General features: G+C 37.8%; 1 protein-coding gene and 1 long non-coding RNA gene across 2 annotated transcripts; both read right to left on the bottom strand.

The window, feature by feature from the left end:
- Positions 1 to 7,533: 7,533 nt before the first annotated feature.
- LOC133711832 (proline-rich extensin-like protein EPR1) lies at positions 7,534 to 8,115 on the bottom strand. The gene has a single exon (XM_062137918.1). The coding sequence runs from the start codon at positions 8,113 to 8,115 to the stop codon at positions 7,534 to 7,536; it is 582 nt and encodes a 193-aa protein (XP_061993902.1).
- Positions 8,116 to 13,391: 5,276 nt separating this feature from the next.
- Positions 13,392 to 13,902, bottom strand: LOC133712527 (uncharacterized). The gene is made up of 2 exons (XR_009847459.1): positions 13,766 to 13,902; positions 13,392 to 13,604 (listed from the first exon to the last, which is right to left on the bottom strand). It is a non-coding gene; the product is annotated as an uncharacterized LOC133712527 (long non-coding RNA).
- Positions 13,903 to 24,175: the final 10,273 nt, after the last annotated feature.

Genomic DNA, 24,175 nt, shown 5'->3' with positions numbered 1-24,175 from the left:
CTTAAGTGTGTGTTTGTGGGCTATGGAGGTTCTCAGAAAGGGTACAAGTGCTATCATCCACCAACCAGAAAGTACTATGTCACTATGGATGTTACTTTCTTTGAGGACATGAGTTATTTTTCCTCTTCAGATACAGCTCTTCAGGGGGAGAGTTCATATTTTGAAGAGCTGTATCATGGAGAGGGGGAGGAATCAGAAAGCGGAAAAGAAGTCGCACAGGCAGGAGGTATTTTGACGGATCCAGTTGAGAGCATCAGCTCATCACCTCCAGAAGCAGAAGCTCCAGACATCCAGACACCAGTTCCAATCACTGACAATGCAGTTGAAGACACAACTGCCCATCCTGCCATCACTTGTACCCCTGACCCACAACTTCCTGGTACTGAAGATCACCCATTTGAGGTATGTCCACCCACTGGTACTAGCAATAGTGAGTCTAATGTTGAGCAATATGTGTTACCAAATAGGACCACTCGAGGTCAATCAGCCAAAAGATATGAACCTACTCTTACTGCCAAATCAAAATACCCAGTAGCCAATTATATGTCCACTAGGAGGTTGTCTAAGTCATATGAATCATTTGTGAATCAAATATTTGCTGTATCAGTACCTAACAGAGTGCAGGATGCATTGGGGGATCCAAAGTGGAGAAAGGCAATGGAGGAAGAGATGGAGGCGTTGCAGAAGAACAATACTTGGCAACTTGTGCCTCCACCACAAGGCAAGAAGGCTATAGGTTGTCGTTGGGTGTTTACTGTGAAACATAATACAGATGGATCAGTGAATCGGTACAAAGCACGCCTTGTAGCAAAGGGGTTTACTCAGACGTATGGTATAGACTACGATGAAACATTTGCTCCTGTTGCCAAGATGAACACTATTCGGGTTCTGCTCTCGTTTGCTGCTAGTTTAAACTGGTCACTCCGACAGTTTGATGTCAAGAATGCATTTCTTCATGGAGAGTTAGCCGAGGAAGTGTACATGAGCCTTCCACCTGGGTATGTAGTTGCTTCTCCTGGTGATTTTGTATGCAAATTGAGAAAGTCTCTGTATGGTCTCAAACAGTCGCCTCGTGCTTGGTTTGGGAGATTTTCACAGTTCATGCGGAAGGTTGGTTACAAACAGAGCAACTCAGATCATACCTTGTTCCTCAAGCATCAACAAGGGAAGGTAACAGCTCTAATTATTTATGTGGATGATATGGTAATCACCGGCAATGATACTGTTGAGATGGATAGATTGCAGAGACAGCTAGCTTCTGAGTTTGAGATGAAGGACTTGGGTGAACTTAAGTACTTCTTAGGAATTGAGGTAGCCAGGGGGAGAGAAGGGATCTACCTGTGCCAGAGGAAGTACGTTCTTGACTTACTCACAGAGACAGGTTTGTTGGATTGCAGACCTATTGATACTCCTATTGAGCAGAATCATTGTTTAGCTGAGTATCCAGATCAGGTACCTACTGATCGAGCTCGCTATCAGAGGTTAGTTGGGCGCTTGATTTATCTGGCTCATACTAGACCAGATGTTGCATATGCAGTGAGTGTGGTGAGTCAGTTCATGCATAACCCGAGTGAGAGTCACATGGATGCTGTTATGAGGATTTTAAAGTACCTGAAGTCAGCCCCAGGAAGGGGAGTATTGTTTTCTAAACACAACAACATCCTTGAGGTTTGTGGCTTTACAGATGCAGATTGGGCTGGAAATATTACAGACAGGAGGTCAACGTCAGGTTACTTTACCTTTGTGGGAGGTAATTTGGTTACATGGAAGAGTAAGAAACAGAAAGTTGTGGCACGATCTAGTGCTGAGGCTGAGTATAGAGGTATGGCTCACGGAGTGTGAATTGCTATGGCTGAGAAATCTATTACGTGATCTGGGTTTCAAACTCAAAAGTACTATGCAGTTGTATTGTGACAACAAGGCAGCCATTGACATATCACAGAATCCAGTGCAACATGATCGTACTAAGCACGTGGAGGTTGATCGTCACTTTATAAAGGAGAAGCTAGATGCCAAAATTATTAGCTTTCCTTTTGTTCCAACTGAAGAGCAACTTGCAGATATACTTACCAAAGGAGTTTCCAGGAAGGCGTTTTATGACTCACTAAGCAAGTTGGGCATGGTTGATGTGTAAGCGCCAACTTGAGGGGGAGTGTTAGCGTGAGTCATGGCTTAACGTTAGGAATAGAATATATTGTAATTATTTCGTAGTTAGTACTTACCTGTTGTATTCCTGTAATCTTCTTTATATACCTCCACTGTGAGATGAATAACATATCAAACAATTCATTCTCTCTATCTTGTTTTATTTGACTGGTCCCTAGAAGAAAACCCAACGACAAGAACGATTGCAAAACCTAGCCATAATCAAAGTACCATTGAAAAATTAAATTTCAATACATAAAACAATTATACATAAGAAGATAAGGATTGGAACCTACCTTTTTAGCGGCAGAAGAAAACTCAGATATGAGAACAATCGCAAATTTTGGAGTCCAGTTCTCGCAAGTTTTGTGGCTTTATATAGAGTGGTTTTGGATCAAAACTTAGCGCGTCATGTTTTGATTTTGGCGCTTTAGAAAATGAGATTCCCGCTAGGATGGAATTGAAGAATGATACCTATCTTGAGAGGAATTCAAGTCAGGAATCTGCGCCCTCAAATTCCACGATTTTTTTCCCGTGGAAATTGCTGATTTCACTGGATAAGTAGCCAAACGCTGGAAACAGTCCTAAGAAATTAGGAAATCCTTATTTTTATTTAAATTCCCTCACTTTTTCCCCCATCCAAACACACTGTTACTGAATAAACGAAAATGCAGTATGCAGGGTTCATCTTGGGATGAACTCAAGCATATTAGGCAAGTCATTGGATTTTGGTGAACAGCCTCAGTTAATCTTGTATTTTTTTGATAATAATCAATACGATCCTTATAAGGTTCCTCCTCCGAATGAAATTGAATGGGAACCAGAGAGACCATGTCTTCATTCATAGGATCCCAAGTAAGGGTCGCTTTCGTAATTGGATAACCAGCACTGAAAACTGTCTTTACATTGGATGGTTTGGTGTTTTGATGATCCCTAATTTATTGACCGCAACTTTTAAATTGTATGTTATACCATTTCTCTCTACTTCCAGTAACAAGGTGAAAGCAATAAATATTAAAATTGTCTTGAAATTTTACATTTTCTTTTCAGGTTACATCAAAAACCCAAAAAAACACTTGATGAAATAAGCCATGACCTGTGCCCAATAAGTAATGTGTAAGCAAGGAAGAAGTAAATACATTGCATATTTTTGCGGGTAATTGTCTGTGGAAATACGTACTTTGGTTGCTACATTGCATGTTGCTTCCTGAGAATAGAAAATTGTATGTCACGCGGGCTAGTTTTTTTATGGGTTAAATACTGTTTACTCCCTGAATTTTTACCCAAAAAAACACTTCAATCCCTGTCTTTCTAATTTTACACGTTTACTCCCTGTACTCTCAATTTCGGACAAATAGGTCCATTCCGTTACTCTCCGTCCAAAAAATTCCGTTAAATAGCTGACATGGTAGTCTTTTCAAGGTAAAATGTCTATTTTACCCTCAATTTTTCTTAATTAATTAATTAATATTTTTGAAAAGATTTTTTTCTCTTTTTTTTTTTTTAATTTTGTTTTGTGCTTTTTGTTTTTTTTGTCTATCTCTCCTTCTACTCGATTCCGATTTCACCTTCCTCAATTGAATTGCATTGCCAGAAGAATCACTTCCCTTAATTGACTCTTATTTCACCTTCCTCAACTGACCCAAATTCTTCTCAATTCCTTCATCCTTACCCAAATCACTACCACTTTTCTGCAATTCAATCCTTGGTTTCCTACTTCCAATTGGGCTTCTCTCTGCTTTATTAGAAGCAACACCATTTTGCTTCTCTCATCTTCATCACAAGAACCCTAAACCAAAACATCAACCAGCTTCTCCAAACTCTCTCTTCCACCACTACCATGCTCCAAAATCAAAACCCAAAATGCGCAAAACCCCAAAACCAGTAATCCAAACATAAACACCGTTACTCCAAATCAGAGAGTTTCAGAAACAGAGAATCAAAAACCTATACGGTCTTCTTCATTAGACCTAACGTATTTCGATTCTTCTTCCTCGTTTGATGTATGAATGATCCAAGGCCACAACGAGGTTGACGATGAAGAGAGGATCCGAGGAATTTGGATTTGCTTGGAATGGAGATCTGATTTGCTATCAACCAAAACCCTCTGTCATCGTCATCGGAGAGGAGCGGAGGAGATATGAGGCGTGGGTTTGGTTTCCAGTGGCATGGAGAGGTCAGACTTAGCAACCATAGGCATGCCAAGGCCTTAAGAGAAGTGGAGGGTGGCGTTGGTGGCATCGATGCACCAGTACTCAATGTGGTGAAAGTGGCTGACCTTGAAGCGATCGAACCGGGGGTTGGACCGGACAAAGTTGGAGAATCTGATTGACAAGGTTCTGGGTTCATTGTAATTGTGTGCTGATGATGGGTGTGATGATGTCTGTGAGAGGATATAACAGTTTGATATGGAGATTGATATAATGGGCTTGGAGGGAAGTGAGGAATCCAGAGAGAGGGATTTGAGGGAATTGGGTCTGAGGGTGGGGGAGAGGGTTTGTCGGAAGAGGAAGTGAGGAAGATTGTGGAGGTGAAAAAGGAAAAGAGTTGGAAGAAGAAGAAGAAGAAGAAGAAACTAAATTAAAAAAACAAAAAACAGTAAGCGAGGGTAGAATAAACATTTTATCGCGAAAAGACTGTCACGTCAGCTATTTATCGTAATTTTTGGAAGGAGAGTAATGGAATTGACCTATTGGTCCAAATTTGAGAGTATAGGGAGTAAACGTGTGAAATTAGAAAGATAGGGACTGAAGTGTTTTTTGAGTAAAAGTTCAGGGAGTAAACAGTATTTAACCCTTTTTTTTTTTCATTGCAACATTGCATGTTGCTTCTTCAGATATTGAGGAATTCTTTGGTTATTGTCCTTGAATTCTTCAAACATTGCATGTTTCCTCTCTCTGTCATTTATCAGTCATACAGAGATAGGGCTGAAGTTTCAAAGTATTGAAGCAAATTCAATATATAGTGTTATTGTGTCTCTCATGTTTATTACTTTTGAAACTCTGTCTTTGAGTTTAGGACTTCCCTGTAAAGAACTTTTTTATCTTTGGGTCAGTTCTATAAGGAAGTAGTTATTTTATTTTTCTGTCCTACTTTCCTCTATTCTCTGGTCAGAAAAAGTATTGATCTTCACACTTTTTTTGGGATTCAAAGAAAGTATAGGCAAGTTATTGATGGATTGGTTACATTGTTTGACAGGCAAATGCCCATTTCAGCTTTGGACCTTTGTGTCAACATCTATCTATAAGCTACTTGTATCGCTTCATTTCGGCCTAAGAAATACCTGATTGTGCGGAATAAAAGAATTGCCTCAATTCATTGTCTGTTTTATTGCATCAAAGTCCATTGATGATTGCATTTATTATTTTCTGCATAAACCAATATGCATAATGGCAATGCTTGGACTATGTAATTGTTGGTTGTGGCATGTTTCTCCCTTGCAGCCAAAATGGAGGAGATTAACGTCCCACTCTCCCTTGATTTACAGGTCAATCTTTGGTATCATTTTAATTTGATCTTTATCAAACTTTCCGATTTAGTTGTTTCGAGTCCTAAAGATTTGAGCTCTCACATGGGTGGCTGAGTCAAAATATGTATTCGAGGCTAGAACTATTCAAAGAATGGAGCTACTGGTTTTGAGCACATTGAGATGGAGAATGCAAGTAGTTGCTCCCTTTATCTAAACTATTCTGATTTAGTTGCTGAGACGTAAGAGTTGTTTCCCTACTAGGAAGAACACTGTCTCAGCACTAAAATGTTGCATTTGAACAGTTATCCGCAATAATTTGTGTTTATGTAGGTGCAACTCCCTAGATCTTCTGTTCAACGATTCTATTTTGGTTGAACAAAATTATGTTTTCACAACTGAGTCATCCCTTCCAGTGTTAAGTAGTTGGCAGGACAGGTTTCTAGAAACCTACATCCAAACTAACTGGACTTCTCTCAAGGTCTTGGTTCTACCAAAGTTCATACTTGGTTATTCTTTAAGACAGTTGCTTTACTTTTAGAATATGGCTTTACATCTAGAAGTTATATTGTAAAATGATACCAGCTTTTATAACATGTAAAACGATATGATATTTGGTTATATTTTTTAGATTGTAGTTACTACTCAATTGCATAAAAAATTCAAGGAAAAAAAAAGGGTGATTCTAGTTGGACCTCCAAATTTGATATTTGGACCTCCAATTTTTTTCAGTTATTAATTGACTTTGTCAACTTATATGAAAAGACAAATAAGGACAAGAGAGAAAAGTGAAAAATTAAGTAAGTAAATAAATAAATACTTTTTTTTATAGAAATAAATAAATACTCTTCTTACCTCCTCCAACCAAATATAACATTCAATTTAATTTTTTTTTCCCGATATTTCTTTATATTGCCTATATAGTTTTATAATTTACTTAAAATATTAAGTAAAAATAATAATTTCTATACATGGCCTATCATTTATTACAAAGGTAAATTCAAACAATCTGATTTGAAATTTTCTGAAACAAGATTAATTGAATATTATAATATAGTTATTACTCGATCTTCCAACTCAATACCCTTGAAATCATTCTTTTAGCAAATTCAAAGGGGTTCCAACAACATATCAAAATCGAGAACCAACAATCTGATTAATTTTGGTGGAGGAGAGACCTACTCATAAGAGAGCAATGTCAAGTGATTTTGATTCATTTTTCTTCTCGTGGTTGAAGATAGAGATAAAAGTAGAATAACATATTGTTGTATCTCATGTTCAAGGGCATTTTGGTAAAAATAAGGAGGTTTACTTAGATTTTCAAGTATTCTAAAAAGTAAATTAGAGGTGTACTAAGTATGAGAGGTCTAAATAGCAAATTTGGAGGTCCAACTAGAACCACCAAAAAAAAAAACACAAACTCGCAGCATTATGTGGGCGGAGTACCTAGTATATATATAACCAATGCCAGACTAATTAAATTTTATGCTTTGTACTCTTGTTTGACTAAGACTCTAAAGTTATACATGACCTCTATCGTTCTGTTCTGTATATTTGTATATACTAGTTAGGTTTGGGAGTTTTCAGTTCGTTTCGCTTTAATAATAGGCATTATTAAAAAGAAAATGAAAGATATATAGATAATAAATATATCACCCATCGCTCAGTTAGAAATTGACATATATTGCATGTAAGACCTAAGAAGCGAAATTTGAACGTGCTTGATCATCAGCCACAACCGAAGATCACAACTTAACAAATATATAAGGATCAGCATTCCATAATTACTAATATGAAGTATATAATAAGGTCACATTGGAAGCATGCAGCTGAAAATGAGTTGCTGATCGAGAAGCTGATACAAGCTCTTATTAATTTCAAGCAACTAGCTAGCTAGCTCATTCTTCCTGACTCCGATGAGCTCAATAATGGTTAGGTGGAGTTGGGGGCTTGTGCGGCGGCTTGTATGCTCTTGGCGGCTTCTTGTATGGAGTCGGAGGTGGGACAACCTTTCCTTCCGGCTTGTGCTTGTGCTCAGGGTTCTTCGATGGAGGGTGTCCCGGATAGTGACCAGTAGCTGGTGTTGGCTTGTGTTGAGGTGGTGGTTTGGCGACAACAGGAGGTGGCAGAGTCGGTGATGGGTTCTTATAAGGCGGTGGTTTGGCGACAACAGGAGGTGGCAGAGTCGGTGATGGGTTCTTATAAGGCGGTGGTTTCGCGACAACAGGAGGTGGCAGATTCGGTGATGGCTTCTTATAAGGCGGTGGACTCCTCAATTCTCTGGGAGGCACAATTGGTTTGTAATGATGGGGTGGTGGTAATTTGGTTGGAGGTTTGTTTTGTGGTGGTGTGTAAATTGGGGGTGGTGGTTTCTTAACGGGAGCTGATGGGGGCTTGTAAGTGGGGGTGGTGGGTGGCTTAGGTTGGTCATGGTATTCCGAGAGAGATGGAGTGATCAGAACTACAAATCCAAACAAGAGCAGAAGCAACTTTGAGTAACTCATGATTTCTGGAGTTGAGAGATGGTGCAAATTATAAGGGCCTCGGGCACCTATTTATAGCACGTACTCCGTCGGTAGAAGAGGTGTCGACATCTAGTTCATTTCGGTTCATACATAAAATGTCAAAGGAAAGATTTTCAAATGGTGAACCGTGCATGTGGTTGATAAATTTATTAATTAATTGTAGTAGATCTAGAAACATATACCATGACTATTACATCATGAGAACAAGAAGTAATTCACTATTACATCATGAGAAATAAGATGAAGCTAAAAACTGTGCCATTTTCCAAACAAACCATCAACAAGAGCAAGCATGTTGCGCAATATGGCTAGCAACATCATTGCCTCTTCTTCGAACATGCTGTCAGAATCAGATACGTACAGCTCTGAAATTTTGGTAGTAAAACATCAAGAGCAGTCCCTTCAACACTAAGATCATCGGAGCCATCATGAAATGTATTGATTGCCTATTCTTCACCTTCAATTACAACTTGGGTCCACTATCTTGAAACCCTAAAGTGCTAATTCTCAAACCCCAAAACCAAAAAATTTCAACATATATATATATATATACTAGATCAACAGTACTAAAACTTGTAGTTGTAGATCCTATTTCTTATCTTTCACAAAGATTATCGACTGTTTTATATTAAATTAGAGAAGAGTAATTATCTTATTCTCTTAGTTTCATGTCAACTTTAAGTTAACTTTTACTTGATTGGAAAGTGCAGATTATTTGTTTCCGGGTTGTGATGCGCAACTGGTAGATTAGTGCCAATAGTAGATACCAATCAGATCCAGCTTATATGAAGTTCATATATTATTGGCAAAGTTTTGACATTAATGATTTGGACATTTGACCTTTTTTCCCATCATTGAAAGCTATTATTCCCGTTGTGTCATGTTTCTATACTCTTTCTTCTGATGAATACATAAACTGGTTCTTGACAGATTTCCAAATTAGTGATTTTACTTACCTTTCTTTGCAAAACTAATTACATATGCGCATGGAGCAGATCCTTGCAAATATTTTGAACTAAATTGGGGAAATACAAAATCGACAACACATCTTGGTAATATTTTGTCCCCATTCCTTTTTCTTTATATGTAAAGTGTAGAGCAATGGTCATGAAAATCGTTGTTTTTCCAAGATTTGCTTTTTCGTGTCTGGTTAAGTCGTCTTACGTGGTTGAAAAACCTTGTCTTGAACTGTTGAACATCTCCGTTGTTCTTGACTTCCCACATAGATTTGGTGACTTTGATGTATACTTGCGGAAAAATTAGTCATATCCTAGATTGTGATTGATCATAGCTATATATCTAACCCCTTCACAACAAAAAAGACGGAAAAAAAAAGAAAAAAAAAAGAAAAAGAAAGAAAGAGTACTTTCAAATAAATTGGACTTTGTTTTTGGGAAGAATAGAGGATGAAAGAAATTAAAGAGGGTCGGTGGCTTAGCTGACATTTTAATCCCAATTTTGGCGGAAAAAGGAAATAAAATTCAGCTAAAGAGCTAAAGTTGGACTCTGAATTAGTAGAATAAAGGTACCTTTAAGCATCTCTAACAAAAACCGTTATTTTCTTCAGCTAAAATGTGTAAAAGTTAATATAACTAGCAAATTTTCAACTTTCTCCTCAGCAGTGTTAGTTATTTGTAGGGTTAATTACAGTTTACCTCCCTGAGGTTTGGGGGTGTCATTATTTCACCCCCTCTACTTTAATTTTGACTTTTTACCCCCTAAACTTTCCAATTTCAATCAGCCGTGTCCAATTTCTCCTATTCCGTCCAAATTGGACGTTAAGTCTGACCCTTAAGGGCTAAAATGGTCATTTCAACATAAAAAAATTAATAAAAAATTATTATATAAATAAAAGAATTTTTTTTTCTTTCTGTTTTTTAGTTTTTTTTTTTTTTCTGTTTCTTCGTTTTTTTTTTTTTTGTCTTCAACCCATACACCACAAGTTATAATAGGTTTATAAAAACAAAAAAAATACTCTAGGTGGTTGAAAGTCGCTCGCTGGTCTACGATATTTGTGATATATCTCCGATAAAGTGAAGAATTTAGGATATATCCCTAATAAAGTGAAGAAATATCTGTAAAAAATAATTTTACACTTTATCTGTAAATAAATATTTGTAAAAAATGATTTTACACAGATATTGTTTCACTTTATTGGGGATGCACAAATATTTCTTCACTTTATTGGGGATATATCCTAAAATTCTTCAATTTATTGGAGATATATAACAAATATGTAGACCAAAAATGATTTTACACAGATATTTCTTCACTTTATTGGGGATGGGGATATACATATATTTATTTACAGATAAAGTGTAAAATTATTTTTTACAAATATTTCTTCACTTTATTGGGGATATATCCTAAAATTCTTCACTTTATCGGAGATATATCACAAATATCGTAGACCAGCGAGCGGCTTTCAACCACCTAGAGTATTTTTTTAGTTTTTATAAACCTATTATAACTTGTGGTGTATAGGCTGAAGACCAAAAAAAAAAACGAAAAAAAAAAAACCAAGAAACAGAAAAATAAAAACTAAAAAACAGAAAAGAAAAAAAATTAACTTATTTTATTTTATTTTTATTTTTTTATGTTGAAATGACCATTTTAGCCCTCAAGAGTTAGACTTAACGTCCAATTTAGACGGAATAGGAGAAATTGGGCACGGCTGATTGAAATTGGAAAGTTTAGGGGGTAAAAAGTCAAAATTAAAAGTAGAGGGGGTGAAATGATGACACCCCCAAACCTCAGGGGGGTAAACTGTAATTAACCCTTATTTGTAAGTTAAACTAAAAAAGTGAACATGAAAATTTTTAACTTTTGTTATTTTCTCTCTCCTCTCTAGCCCTTATGCATTTTAGTAAGCAGTATAATAATGTCTTGCACGTGAGGGCTGTTAGAAAAAGCTATCACACAGATTACATGACTTGATAAACATTTACGCAAGCGTACGTATCGTTGTCAAGATAGGGAAATATTATGCCCAAGATTATCGTACCACGGGGATTAGTGGCTAACCCACAATCCTTGGGTAGTCGGAACTAAAGTCACAAGCAAATAAAGGAAAGTAAAACAAATAAAAAGGCTAATCTAAGGCACCAAGCCTTAGCAATGCTCGGCTTTGGTTTTCACCAAAGCGTAATCAAAACTAAGAGCCTAATGATGACTATTTACAATGAGGTAAAAATTGTCATTAAACATTGTGATTGTAATTTTCTAAAAAGACTAAGTCAAAAACTAAATTAACAACAACAATTAAAAACAAAGAAAAAAATAAAAGAGAGATAGAATTGGGTACTAGGGATCACTCTCTAGTAATTTCAATGCAACGAACACATTTCAAGCAAACAAACATATCTTCATGAGAACCAAATCCCGTACTTAATGCTGGTCAAGGCCACTAAGCCGAATTTTCTTAAGTGTATTCATATTTTTTGTTAGGACAAATATAAACTCTCTAACTCATGAATTAGTACCTTACTAGGGCTACCAAAACATAAATTAAAGGCGTAGAGCTCTAGAAATTAGGGATTTAAGCATGCAATAGTTACAACCTAGAATGTAACGATGACTTAGTTCTCTACCTAATGCCGGTTAAGGCCACTAAGTCAATTTCTCTCGTTTGGTATCCATTCTTCCGACTAAGACAAGAATGAACTCTCTAACCCTAATCATTATGCCTTGTTAGGGCCACAACGTCTAGGATTAAAGGCGAATGGCACAAGAAAATAGAAACTTAGGCAATCATTAATTCTCGATTAAGCAACTACTTGACACACCACACTAATTACATGAAGCTAGTGAACAAAAGAACCACCAATTGTATCACACAACACAAATCTCAAAACATAACAAAGAGAGTGGTCAATTCCCTAAAATTTATGCATCAAGAATCACTTGACATAGTAATTAGAGTGCACCCATATGAAAATACATTATTTATCACTTGAAAATATGTCCATTACATCAAAATTGAGCTAGAGTTAGAAACCTTAGCTCCCAAAAATAACTATTCACAACCCATATTCATGAACATCAAATTAAATTACAAAATTCAAATAGTAAAGAGTAGAGAAGTGTAGGAGAAAACAAGTATAGTCACAAATAGCTATAAAGCTAGCATGACTAGCCTTGAATTACAATTCCCACAAAATACCCAAATATTGAATCTTGAATATTGAGCTCCTTGATGGATCCTTGAAGGTTTGTGTGAGTAGTTCTTCAAATCTCAAAAGAAATTATAAAAAGAAATGAGGAGAAATTGAGGCAGAGGCGGAGGGAGACAGGGGCACACTGGATCACGTGCCCCAGTTTTGATTTTCAAAACGTATATGTTATATATTAACTAGATAAGCAAATGAATAATGGTACAGTTCAGTTGGTAGAGCACAAAGCTCTGAAATTTGTGGTTGTGGGTTCAATTCCCATGGTTCATGGGTTTCCTGAATTTTTTCTCTTTTTCAGACCTAAGAAAGAAGTGCAGACCAGTTGTCCCTTTTGGACCCAAGTTTTGAACTTTTGATAATCTAATAATATTATAAACATATAATATTTTTACTTAATCATATAATTAATTATTAATTTTTCTTTTTACTTATAAATTGTTAAGTCCAATAACGAAATTATTAAAAAATATATATATTTTATTAACATCAATAACAATTCCCAATTCTTTTGTCAATTATAAACTCTTTTTTTTTGTTAACTTAAAATACTTGAAGAGAAAATTAATCATGTTGCAGAAATCATATAATATAAACAGCTCATTGGAGTTATTTTAAAGGATTTTTTATATTTTAAATTATTACTTTCTTTTCGTGCCCCAGTAAATTTAAATTTCTGGCTCCACCACTGAATGGAGGGGAAGGAGTGGAAGGGCAGCAGCCCTCCCCAAAGCCGCTGTGCGGCGCTGAAGGTTTCTTGATGTCTGGGGTAGGGGTGGGTTCAGTTTGTTTCGGTTCGGTTTTCACCCTAAACCGAGAACCGAACCGAATATGTACTCGGTTCGGTTCGGTTCGGTTTTTTGATTTTGAGAATCCAAAACCAGAAACCGAACCGACCGGTTCGGTCCGGGTCAAATCGGTTTTTTTTTTTTTTTAAATTTTTTTTTTTATAAATAAAAATGATTTTCTATAAATATTTATTTACCTAAGAGCTTCTTTTTACTCTTATTGACGCATCATTTGGTCCTATTAGGGCCTACTCCGATAATAACGGCTTTCGTTTGGTCCTATTAGAGCCTACTCCGATAAGAACAACTTTCGTCCTACTCCGATAAAAATACAACATTAAGACAATAAAAACAGCAGCAATAAAAATACAACACCAACACGAGCAAAATTTAGATGGGTATAAGAATGGTTCCAATGCCAGGCTTCAATAATTCAAATCCTTCCTTCTCAAAGTCTTGAGAGAGGACCCAATTCCAAAACATTCACCACACCATTCTTCCCCAATATCACCTGCAAACAGAAATTAATAACTGAAGGTCAGCAAAACAACACCCAAGTAAAATGAACACATATTTTCCAACTCCAGTAAAGAATCATCTGAACAGCTAGCTATGCCAAATATGAGCCACAACACAAACGCAGTTTTAAACAATTGACTAAGATATACATACCTCCTACCCTCAGAACAGCCAAACATAGCTTTCCTAGCCTAGCAACAATAAAAAAGGAAGGGAGATCAGAGAGCTGGACAGTAAAACGGATGAAAGAGAAAGGGTGATCAATTAGCTTCAGATTGTGACATGTTCAATCTGGCTGTGATTCTTGTTTTGGGTACTCTAATTTGAATTCGGGGAAATCAAGGTGTGATTCTAGATTTTACTCTACAAGTCAAGCTTACTCTTCGTCTCAAGCTTACTCCAAGCAATGGCTTCATCTGGTGACCTTTATTCACTTTGTGGTCTCTCAATTTTCACTGTAGCTTTGCTCATATGTTCATTGTGAAGCATCTAACTCTTACGACCCATATGATGAGATCTATAAGTTGATGATAAAGCTGTTCATAGTCCTGCTTTGTGAACTTTGTGATAGTATAACAATTGATAACAAAACTTATGTGTTGAGTAGAAAAACTTTCTGATAATTGCTATAACCTGTTGATTTGTGATAAAATGAATATCATTGATGTGTCACAATCTGAGATCAACTCACTGTTGAGCATGATCACTGTTCGACTTGGAGAGAACAACTTTGTGAAATGGAGTTTTCAGTTTCAGTCTGTCCTAGAGGGAATTGACTTGTTTGGCTACTTTGATGGCACATTTCTCTGTCCACCTCGCTTTGTTCTTACTGAACAAGGTGAAGTTACAAGGGAAATCACTAGTGCTTACAAGATTTGGAAGAAGACTGATAAAGCACTACTTGGCCTTCTCATGGCTACTCTGGATGAAGATATCATGGAGATTATTGTTAGTTGCAAGTCCTCTTACGATGCCTGGCTTGCTTTGCTTGAGAGATTTTTCCTCCTGCTCAAGGGCTAATATCATTCAACTGAAAACTGATCTTCTAACTATCAAGAAAGGTGCAGATAGTATTGACAAATATCTTCTGCGCATCAAGCATGCTAGAGACCAGTTGAGTTCTGTTGGTATTAACCTGATTGATGAAGACATTGTTGTAGTCACCCTCAATGGACTGCCAGATGAATATGCAATGACTAAAACTGTCATTAGAGCAAGGGACTGTCCTATATCCTTGATGGACGTCAGAGCACAATTGTTGGCTGCTGAAAGAGACATTGATTGTCTGTTATTTCCTCAGACCTCTATGACTGCACTGGCAGCTAAAGGAAACGCCTATAGAGGCAACAATTCAAACTACACTACATTCAATGATAGAAGGCAGATTCCAAGTTCTTTTGGTAATGTCAAAGGGAAAGGTATATGGATTGATAATTCATTCAAACAATCAAGCTGGAATAACAGTGGCAAGTCTAGCTTCAATGATAATTCAAGTGGTGGAAACTATAAGGGTCAAAGAGGAGTTGAATGTCAGATTTGTAATAAGAAAGGTCACACAGCAAATAAGTGCCACCAAATCTCTGAGTGTCAAATAATGCAGAAAAAAGGGCCATACTGCAGTGTACTTGTGATGCCCCGGAAATTCGTATTTATTTTCCGAGGATTTTTCAGAATCTAATTTGTGGTTATTGGACGATTTCGTGGCTCGTGGATGGAGCGGAAGTGCTTCGGGCGAATTTTTATTCGAAAAGTGTGGATTTAGGAGGGGTTCAAGGTTGACTTTTGATACGTTGAGATTCTCTGAAGTGATTCTTCACGATTTGAACTGTGGTGGACGCTGAAACCCGAGCTTTCCTCTTCTCTCCCGAGCCCTTGCGCAGCCTCCGTCTTCGCCGGCTTCGTTCTTCCTCCTCTGGCCACCATCGGACGCGATTCCAAGTGGGCTTTCTTCGCCTCAATCCCCTCTACACGTCTGTGGAAGTGATTCTTCACGATTTGAACTGTGGTGGACGCTGCAAGGCCGAGAAGAAGCCTAGTCGGGGACGAAATCGCCTTCGTCGGAACTGGAGATTCCGGCCACCTATGCCGGTGATTCTTGAGGGCTTTTGGAGCTCGGAGGACGTTGATGCTTCCCACAAGGTGGCTTACATAGATTTAACTCATGGAGGTCGAATTTTGGAATTGAAATTCTAGGGTTTCAATCGAGCTGTTTTGTTCTAAGGTAAAATTTGATCGATTGGTTCATATTTGGACTTTGGTGTAGTTATGAAAGTTTAAATTGGAGTTGAGATGAAGAACTTTGGTGTTGGGAGTTTTGTCAAATTCCGACTTTGGGCCGGCGGCGCCGCCGCCACTGTGGTGGTTTTTTCCGGTGGTTTCCGGCCATGTCAGGGATAGTTTTTGTTCCTGAGTTCGATCTACTCGTCGATACGAGCATTTCAATATATTGTTTGTAATTTTTGGAGATCATATGAGTATGTTAGGGTTTTTACGGTTTCGGACCGTTCGATGATTCGATCTGTGAGGATCCGACTATCCGATCGACTTGTGGTTTTGGCATATCGATCGTAGAAGTATTCCAGAGACATTGGGTGGTCTCGGATGTGGTTTCGCCTCGATTGGCGTCACTTTGGGGATTTTAGTTCAAAACAGGGGTTTCGGACTTAAATCATTTGTGGATTGTTGCTAAGTTGAACAGTATGTGATTAGGTAATGACGAGGTATCCTTAGACGGTTGTTTTGTGGTGTGGCTGTCTTGTTCTGTATTGAAGACGCAGCGGGAGTTTCGAGGTGAGTAATCTCACAAGGTTCATTATGAACGGAATTACCATTATTGCTTTGGCGTTAATTATTTAACTGCAAACTATAGTTGGTATTAGTAGGCATTCCTGAGCGAATGACTACGTATATATATATTTACGTGAAATATGTATATTATTGTGGATGATGTGTGATAAATAATATGCATGATGGTGTTCATATTATTGTTGAATGCGACTTTTCATTGAAACAATATTGTGGAAAAAGATGTTTTCTATTGTTTGAAAAGTATTGAGTTTGATGTTACATTTTTGAGTCAAGCGTGACACATGTTAAATGTATTGGTCCTTGTACCAAGGGTCACAGATGGTGAGCAGGGATAGGGAAAGCCGAAACTAGATGTTTGTAACGTTTTTAGGTCAGGTGTGACTTACTTGATGTTTGATTTTATGACTAGACGGGGTCTGAAATCATATGTCACAGATGGTGACCAAGGCAGGAAATAGGTAATCACGTCCTTAGCAGGACGAGTGGTTACGATTTCAGTTAGAGCTCTAGTCTGTCTGCCATATAGGTAATTCATGGGGTAACGAGAATTGGTTATTGATAACTCATGACATTACGTGTTTTTAGGGAACAAGGTGTGAGTTGCTTCCTTATTAACGGTTTTTAAGGGGACAAGGTGCAAGTTGTTTTCTATGTTATATTTGATACAAATCAAGGTGTGAGTTGCTTTCTATGGTATGATTTGGTACGATTGATAGAATTCAAGGTGTGAGTTGTTTTCTATGTTATATTTGATAGAAATCAAGGTGTGAGTTGCTTTCTATGGTACGATTTGGTATAATTGATAGAATTCAAGGTGTGAGTTGTTTTCTATGTTATATTTGATAGAAACCAAGGAGTGTGTTGTTTTCTATGTTTCGTTTTAAAAGAAACCAAGGTGTATGTTGCTTTCTTTTATTTCGATTTGAATGGGAATTAAAGTATGAGTTGTTCTCCTTTATTTCGTGTTTTAAGGGATCAAAGCGTGATTTGGGTTCTTGATTGAAATGTGCGGGGTTCATCCCGTGATTTTGGTGTGAGTTGTTTTGAGTTACTCATACGGGCTTGCAAAAGCTTACCGGGTTTGTTGTGTGACAACCCGGTGCACCATTCAAACGGTGTAGGGGTTAATCCTGCAGGTTAGGATAATCGTAGCTGAAGCTGAGGTAGCTGGTTGGCAGCAGAACCGGTAGGAAGCAAATTTTGTTGGCTTTGCCATTGTGTGACTTCCGCTATGTAGTAAACTCTGATGAGTACTTACGTTTTATTTTGTTGTTGACAATTTAATTCGTAAGCTTGTGTTGTATATAACTCTGTGGGGTGAGTGTATATTGACATAGTAGGTTAAGGGCATCAATATGTATTTAGTTTAAAGGGAAAAAGTTTTCCAGGTGTTTGTATTGATGGCTGAACGATCACGCATGTATAATTATGGGATTATATATCGATTTTTATTTGTGTTAAAAATCAGGGGCGTGACAGTACTGTTTTTACAGGACTAAAGTTCCTGCTGATCACCCTTCTCACACTGTTGTCATTTGTCAAATATGTGGCCTCAAGGGCCATGTTGCTCTGGACTGCCACCATAGAAGCAATGATACATACCAGTTTTCTGTGCCTTGTTCATCTCCATGTGTTGCTCCTCCCTCACAGTTCATGTTACCTGTCTTACATTCTGATCAGTTACAAGTAGTCTTGCCCTTTGATGCTTCTTCTCAGCCATTAGCTACTGCTCCATCTATGGCTGCAGGGGGGGTAGTAAGTAGTGGTTCTTCTGATTCTACTAGTGATGAGAATGTAGAAAACAACAATTCAAGTAATGTTGTTGATAATGATGAACTGGTGCAGTCTGGTGAGATCTCTACCAGTCTTCATAACAACTCTCTAGACTTGCATAACAATTTTGTTCCCCAAGGTATGAATGCTAATCTTGATATTGTTGGTGATCTTCCACATGAGTTACAACTCATTGATGATATTGCTCAAGATTATAATAATCATTCTATGTTAACCAGAGCAAAGAATTGTATCATCAAACATAAGACTTTTCAAGATTTCTGTGCTTACTCTTGTGTTGCACAACACAATCTTCTTGATGAACTTGCCTACTTTTGTGGTTTTACTTCTGTGATGAAAGCATCTGATCCTGTTGAACCTAAGAATTTTATGGCTGCTGTTGGTGTTCCTACACCAGGATTTAAATTCTCTCATTCTGATCCTAGTCTATTTGTGAAAACTACTGATCATAGTGTTGTGGCTTTCCTATTGTATGTGGATTATATTGTCATAGCAGGATCAGAGAAACTTGGAATCACATCTGTCATTTCTGAGTTAAGTGATGGGTTTGACTTGAAAAATCTTGGTCCATTATCTTTCTTCTTGGGATTTGGAATCGGGTGTAACCAGAATGGACTCTTCTTATCTCAAGAAAAATATGCCAAGGAGCTTATTCAGAAGGCTGATCTTGAAACTTGTAGGGATTACAATACACCATGTTTGCCTCATTCTCAGTTACCTAAAGATGAAGGAACAACTCTATCCAACTCTATACTTTACAGGGGCATTGTTGGTGGTCTACAATATCTTACTTTTACAAGATCAGATATTGCTTATGCTGTTAACACAGTATGTCATGTCTTGTCTTGTTTTGCTTCTGTGAAAAGAATACTGAGATACCTTCAAGGAACTATCAACCATGGCCTATTTTACAAACATGCATGGAAAATCTCCTACTTGCATTACAGGTTATTGTGATACTGATTGGATTGGAGAAGTAAATCAGAAAAGGTCAACTACTGGTCTCATAGTTTATCTTGGTCACTGTCAAGTTTCTTGGCAATTTGAAAGGCAGGGATTTGTTTCAAGGAGCTCGATTGAGGCTGAGTACAAATCATTTGCAAATACTGCTGCTGACATATCGTGGATAAGACACATTTTCTGTGATCTCCATGTTCGGGTACCAGCACCTCCACTACTCAAATGTGATAATTTGTCAGCTCTTGCCTTATGTTCAAATCCTGTGTTTCACTCAAGAATCAAACATCTTGATAATGACTTTCATTTTGTAAGAGAGCGCGTTCAACGACAAGACCTACTGCTGCAGTATGTTCCTACATCACAGCAGACTGCTAATACCTTTACCAAAGGGTTGCATAGTCCTATGTTCAAGGAGCACTGTACCAATCTCAGTGTGATGAGCCCCACTGAGATTGAGGGGAGGTGTTAACCGAGTCATCAAGTCACCGTCATTTCTCTCCTAACTTTTCTAGTCAAAATAAGTTGGCTATTACTGTGCTACCACGTGAAACTACAGCTTGTTACTCATAGCTTTTAGGAAAGTTAGGTGGAGTGTGTTCTTGGTAGTCTCCTATAAATAAGCTGGCTTGTAATAATTTGGACTTACTCTATTATTTTCTATGCAATTACGATCAGAGAATTTCAATCTCTCTCTCTAGCTTTTGGTAAGCTTTGTCTTCTTCCTCTAGACTCTGTACACTTTTGTATTCATGGATGCTATGTTATCAGGTGTCCGCCGAGGTGTATACACACTCACCATGCAATTCATGATAAAATGACGACAATCATATACGTCATCATTATGGTTGTAGACATCATCATCATAGTCAATCTTTTCTGGGAATTTAGAACATCTCCGGTGAGGCAAGCAAGTTTGTAGTCAAATTTTCGTTAAAATAATTAAAGTGGATGCTTTAAATTCATACCAATTAAGAGAATTAACTTTATGAGTTTATAAAAAAAAATTTGAAAAAATAATAAAAAATTGGTGGGTTCCAAAGTGTGGCTGATCCTTCTCCTTCGGGATTGAGAGTGAGACTTGCTCACTACATCGTCTGCTTTCGAAGAACTGATATTGCCTAATTCATTCTTTTGTTAAAAATAAAAAATAAAAAAATAAAAAGTTTTATGAGTTTATAATACGTGAAGAATGTAAATTTGAATAAGACCTCATCTACGATGATGGACAGAAATTCATGGAGTTCAGCGAGAGCTGTTGGAGTATTACTACTCATCATGATGAGAATTACCATAATTGCCACTCCAAGCAATCACTGCACGTTAACCAACTTGGATGCAAGGACTAAAAATTCGATAAAATCGGTGAAATATCACCGAAATTATCGTTTTTTTTAACCTGCGATATTTTCTCCACATACCATGATTATTTCGTCCGAAAATTTCGAAATATCTCGATATTTCGCGATATATTGGATATTATAGAAAATATCGCGACATTTTGAAATTTTCATGAGTTGCTCTCAAACAAAAAATTCTCAACAATTGTGCGGATGATGGTTTCGAACCTCTGCCCTCTTAGAACAGACCCAGCACCAAGACCAACTCTGCTGGGATGCTCTTGTCCTCATTCTTAACATCTTTTTATTAATATAGTGGGTATGTTCTGGACATATAAAATTGATGAATTATCCTTCTTCTTTTTTGTTATAAAACAAGAACAAAGCACAATACCAAGAGTTGCAAATTTTTAATTCAACTATCAAAATTCACTTTACTTCACTCCAATATTTTTCAACTTACCTTTTGAAATTCTAACTCTATAAATATAAAAATTTTCAACATATTCATGTCACTCTTTCTATTTCTACTTCCTCACTCACACTTTTTTGTTTTCGAACAAAAAATTAGTTACTCAAGGTTACTAAGTATTTGCTTTTTATAATTTATTTTCATAATTAATAATAAATATTTAGGTTGTATTAAGTCAAATTCTATAATTGTTGTTTGTCAGTGATCCTATATATACCAATTCAACCCTTAATCACTACAAGTCACTATGAAATGAAGCTTGTTCAATATATTCTTTTCAAATAGAGTAGATAATATAGTTGAATAAACATTTCTTAAAGTTTCACTTAAAATTTCCATGTTTTTCTTCAAATTTCCATCATTTTTCTTGATTATTTACCGAAATCGATATTTCTGTCGAAATTTCAGTTTCCGGGACCATCAAAATTTCCTCGAAACTCGAAATTTTGGTCCTTGCTTGGATGAGAAAGAGTAACTCATGGTCAATTATTTTCCGAGCTTCCATCTGATGCTGCAATGCAATGCAATATGATCAGATCGCAGGTACAGGTCTCAAACTCTTCTTCATTAATCACTAATATGTATTTGCAGATCAACTTTGAACTATTCAAAGTAAGAGTCCACATCTCAAATCACATGGATGACTGTATTTTTCATGACAGGGTGGAGCTTGGCCCAGCATTAATTCTCCAAGTTTAGAAGATAGTCCAGAAAGGTCGCTGAAATTAATGTTGAAAAAAGAAGAGGGATGGAGCAACGAATTCCTTTCCTTGATCCCTCATTCTTAGAAAATTTCTCCTACATTTCTTCTCACAGTCTCTCTACATCCTTCACCAAAACGAAAATCCAAAAAACAAAAGTATAGCTAGATAGTGCCTTAAAAATCGTTTAATTTTCATTTTCTACAGATTTTCCCACCTCTCCACATCATTTATTTATACTTATTGTTGTCACTGATAGGACCGGCCTCGGATTTCACCCTGAAATCTGTAGTAGTCCTGTGGGGCCCACTTTAGGCAAAATTCTACCTAAAATTCAGTAAAATTTCCCCTAAAAATGGATTACCCAACCCTGCAGAAACAATTGAACACTACTAATTACATGAAACAATTCTCGACCCCTGGAACCTACCTGCTCTTCATAACCTCAACCACCCACCTACTCATATGTAACAGGGGTCACAGCCCATCAAATCTCAATCATACATATACGTATCACAACACACATCAATAATATAAAATCAAATTATTGAAACAGCAATCACATCATTAACAGTGACCACTAGTACATCCCTTCTCTTTTGGGGCTACAACATCAACAACGGCCACCAGTAGTACCCCCTCTCTTCTGGTGCCACCACATCAACAATGGCCACCAGTACATCCACTCTATTCTGGTGCCACAACAATAACTATAACAACCAGTACATCCCTCGCCCTAAACCACGCGCCGCCATTCCGACCACCAAATTTGGCTGCAAGGCTTATGTTCAAACGTTCACTACAACATGCACAACTTATTCAACTACACTTGAGATCAATTTCAAGATAGGGGATCGATTTTTACCTCAAAAGAGCCAAAGCATTTTAGCTCGATTCCAGTGACTTCTGGTAGAATTGGGAGGCGAGACCGGTGGCGCTGGGTTCGCAAGGAAAAGGGCTTCCAAGCCCAAGTGGTGGCGCGGCCCATAAGTGGCCGGAGTTCGGAGATTGATTCCGGCCACCACGATCGACATCACAGGCTAAAACTCTTCGATTCTCCCTCCTCTGAGCCACACTGTCCAAACCACCATTGAGAAACCAAAGAGAAGGAGGAGACGGTCATTTTTTCCTACTAATAGCGAGTCCGGAGGTAGCCGAACGGCGAAGAACCGACCGGAGAAGGAAAACGGGTTGGCCTTGAATTTTTCAAGCTTCGATTCGTCGAAACAAGCTCGATTTGAAGTAAACCACAAATGGAAAGCGATAGAGGAGGAGGAGGTGCCCCAGATGGCGCCGGTGCAGCGGCCTGGGACGGCCGAACGGCACGGAACCCAGTAGGTTTCCGATTCGGGTCGGGTGACCCGAAAAACTGGTTTCTCTCTTTCTTAGAGTATACGTCTTGAGAAAAAGCAGGGTCCCCCCCTACAATTAGGGCACCCAATAAATATAGGATGGCTGGAAAATGTCTATTTTATCCCTGAAACTCCGACAAAATTCTTCAAGTTCTACAGACTATATCGTACTCATACAAACTCCAATTATAGTGTGCCACGTGTCCACGAACTTGGTTGACATCCTCTACAACTTTCATGAAGAAAATTTTCTCAAATAACAAACGAAATAAAGAGTCAACTTTGTATGCCCCCAAAAGTACCGAAACAAAATTAAAATGAAAGTAAATTTTCGTTTATCGTCCGAATGATTGGTAAAAGTGTAAATTGAGGTACGGGACGTAACCGTCACTATTTCTTTCCATTAGTCATTGTGCTTGTCTTTGTTGTGTTGTCATCATTAGTCTGATACATACAAAGCTGGCAGGATGCAAGTAGCGACTGATTGATGCACTCAGGGAATTTAAGACTATGGATGCAACTATGCCATGCCCGTCAGATCATGGCATATTATTAGTCAATTAGTCCCTTAAAAACTTGATTTATAAGAAAATGGGAACATAGTCTGTTGATTTATAAGAATTTGGGTCAATTTTATCCATTGCCAATTGATTTTGGTTGTGAAACCCAAATGGGCAAGATCTTCACTATGTATCTTTTGACAGGTCCGTCAGAGGACCACTGATCCCTCTCACTTGAGCGAGACTGGATCCTCAGCCGCTGCAGAAAAGCCAACTCTCTCGCTAGTTCAAGCAACAACTAGCCCCGTGGCGCCTCTTCCCTCTCCCACATCTACAGAGCATCCGCAAGGTCCTACTATTCTAATAACGATCTCTGATGACGACTCCCTGGAGCATGAAAGCGTGGAAAGCCACTCTGAGGCTTCTGCCACTTATGAGGAACTAATGACGACAGAGATTCCCGCGGCACTAGAGGTCCAAGAGATGAATGAAGCGGGGCCTCTTCCTCTTGGTGACCACGTACCAGATATCGACCCGACAGCTCGAGAGGTATGCCACTGTTGGCCAATGCTTTCCATTTCCCTTTATATCCAAACCCGCTCCTTGACATTTCTGAACCTGACCAGGATTCTGTTTGTA

This window comes from Rosa rugosa, chromosome 5 (genome assembly GCF_958449725.1).
Source record: "Rosa rugosa chromosome 5, drRosRugo1.1, whole genome shotgun sequence".
Lineage (NCBI taxonomy): Eukaryota > Viridiplantae > Streptophyta > Magnoliopsida > Rosales > Rosaceae > Rosa > Rosa rugosa.
Note: the sequence above shows the minus strand (reverse complement) of the source record. Positions and strands in the feature narration are given on the sequence as shown.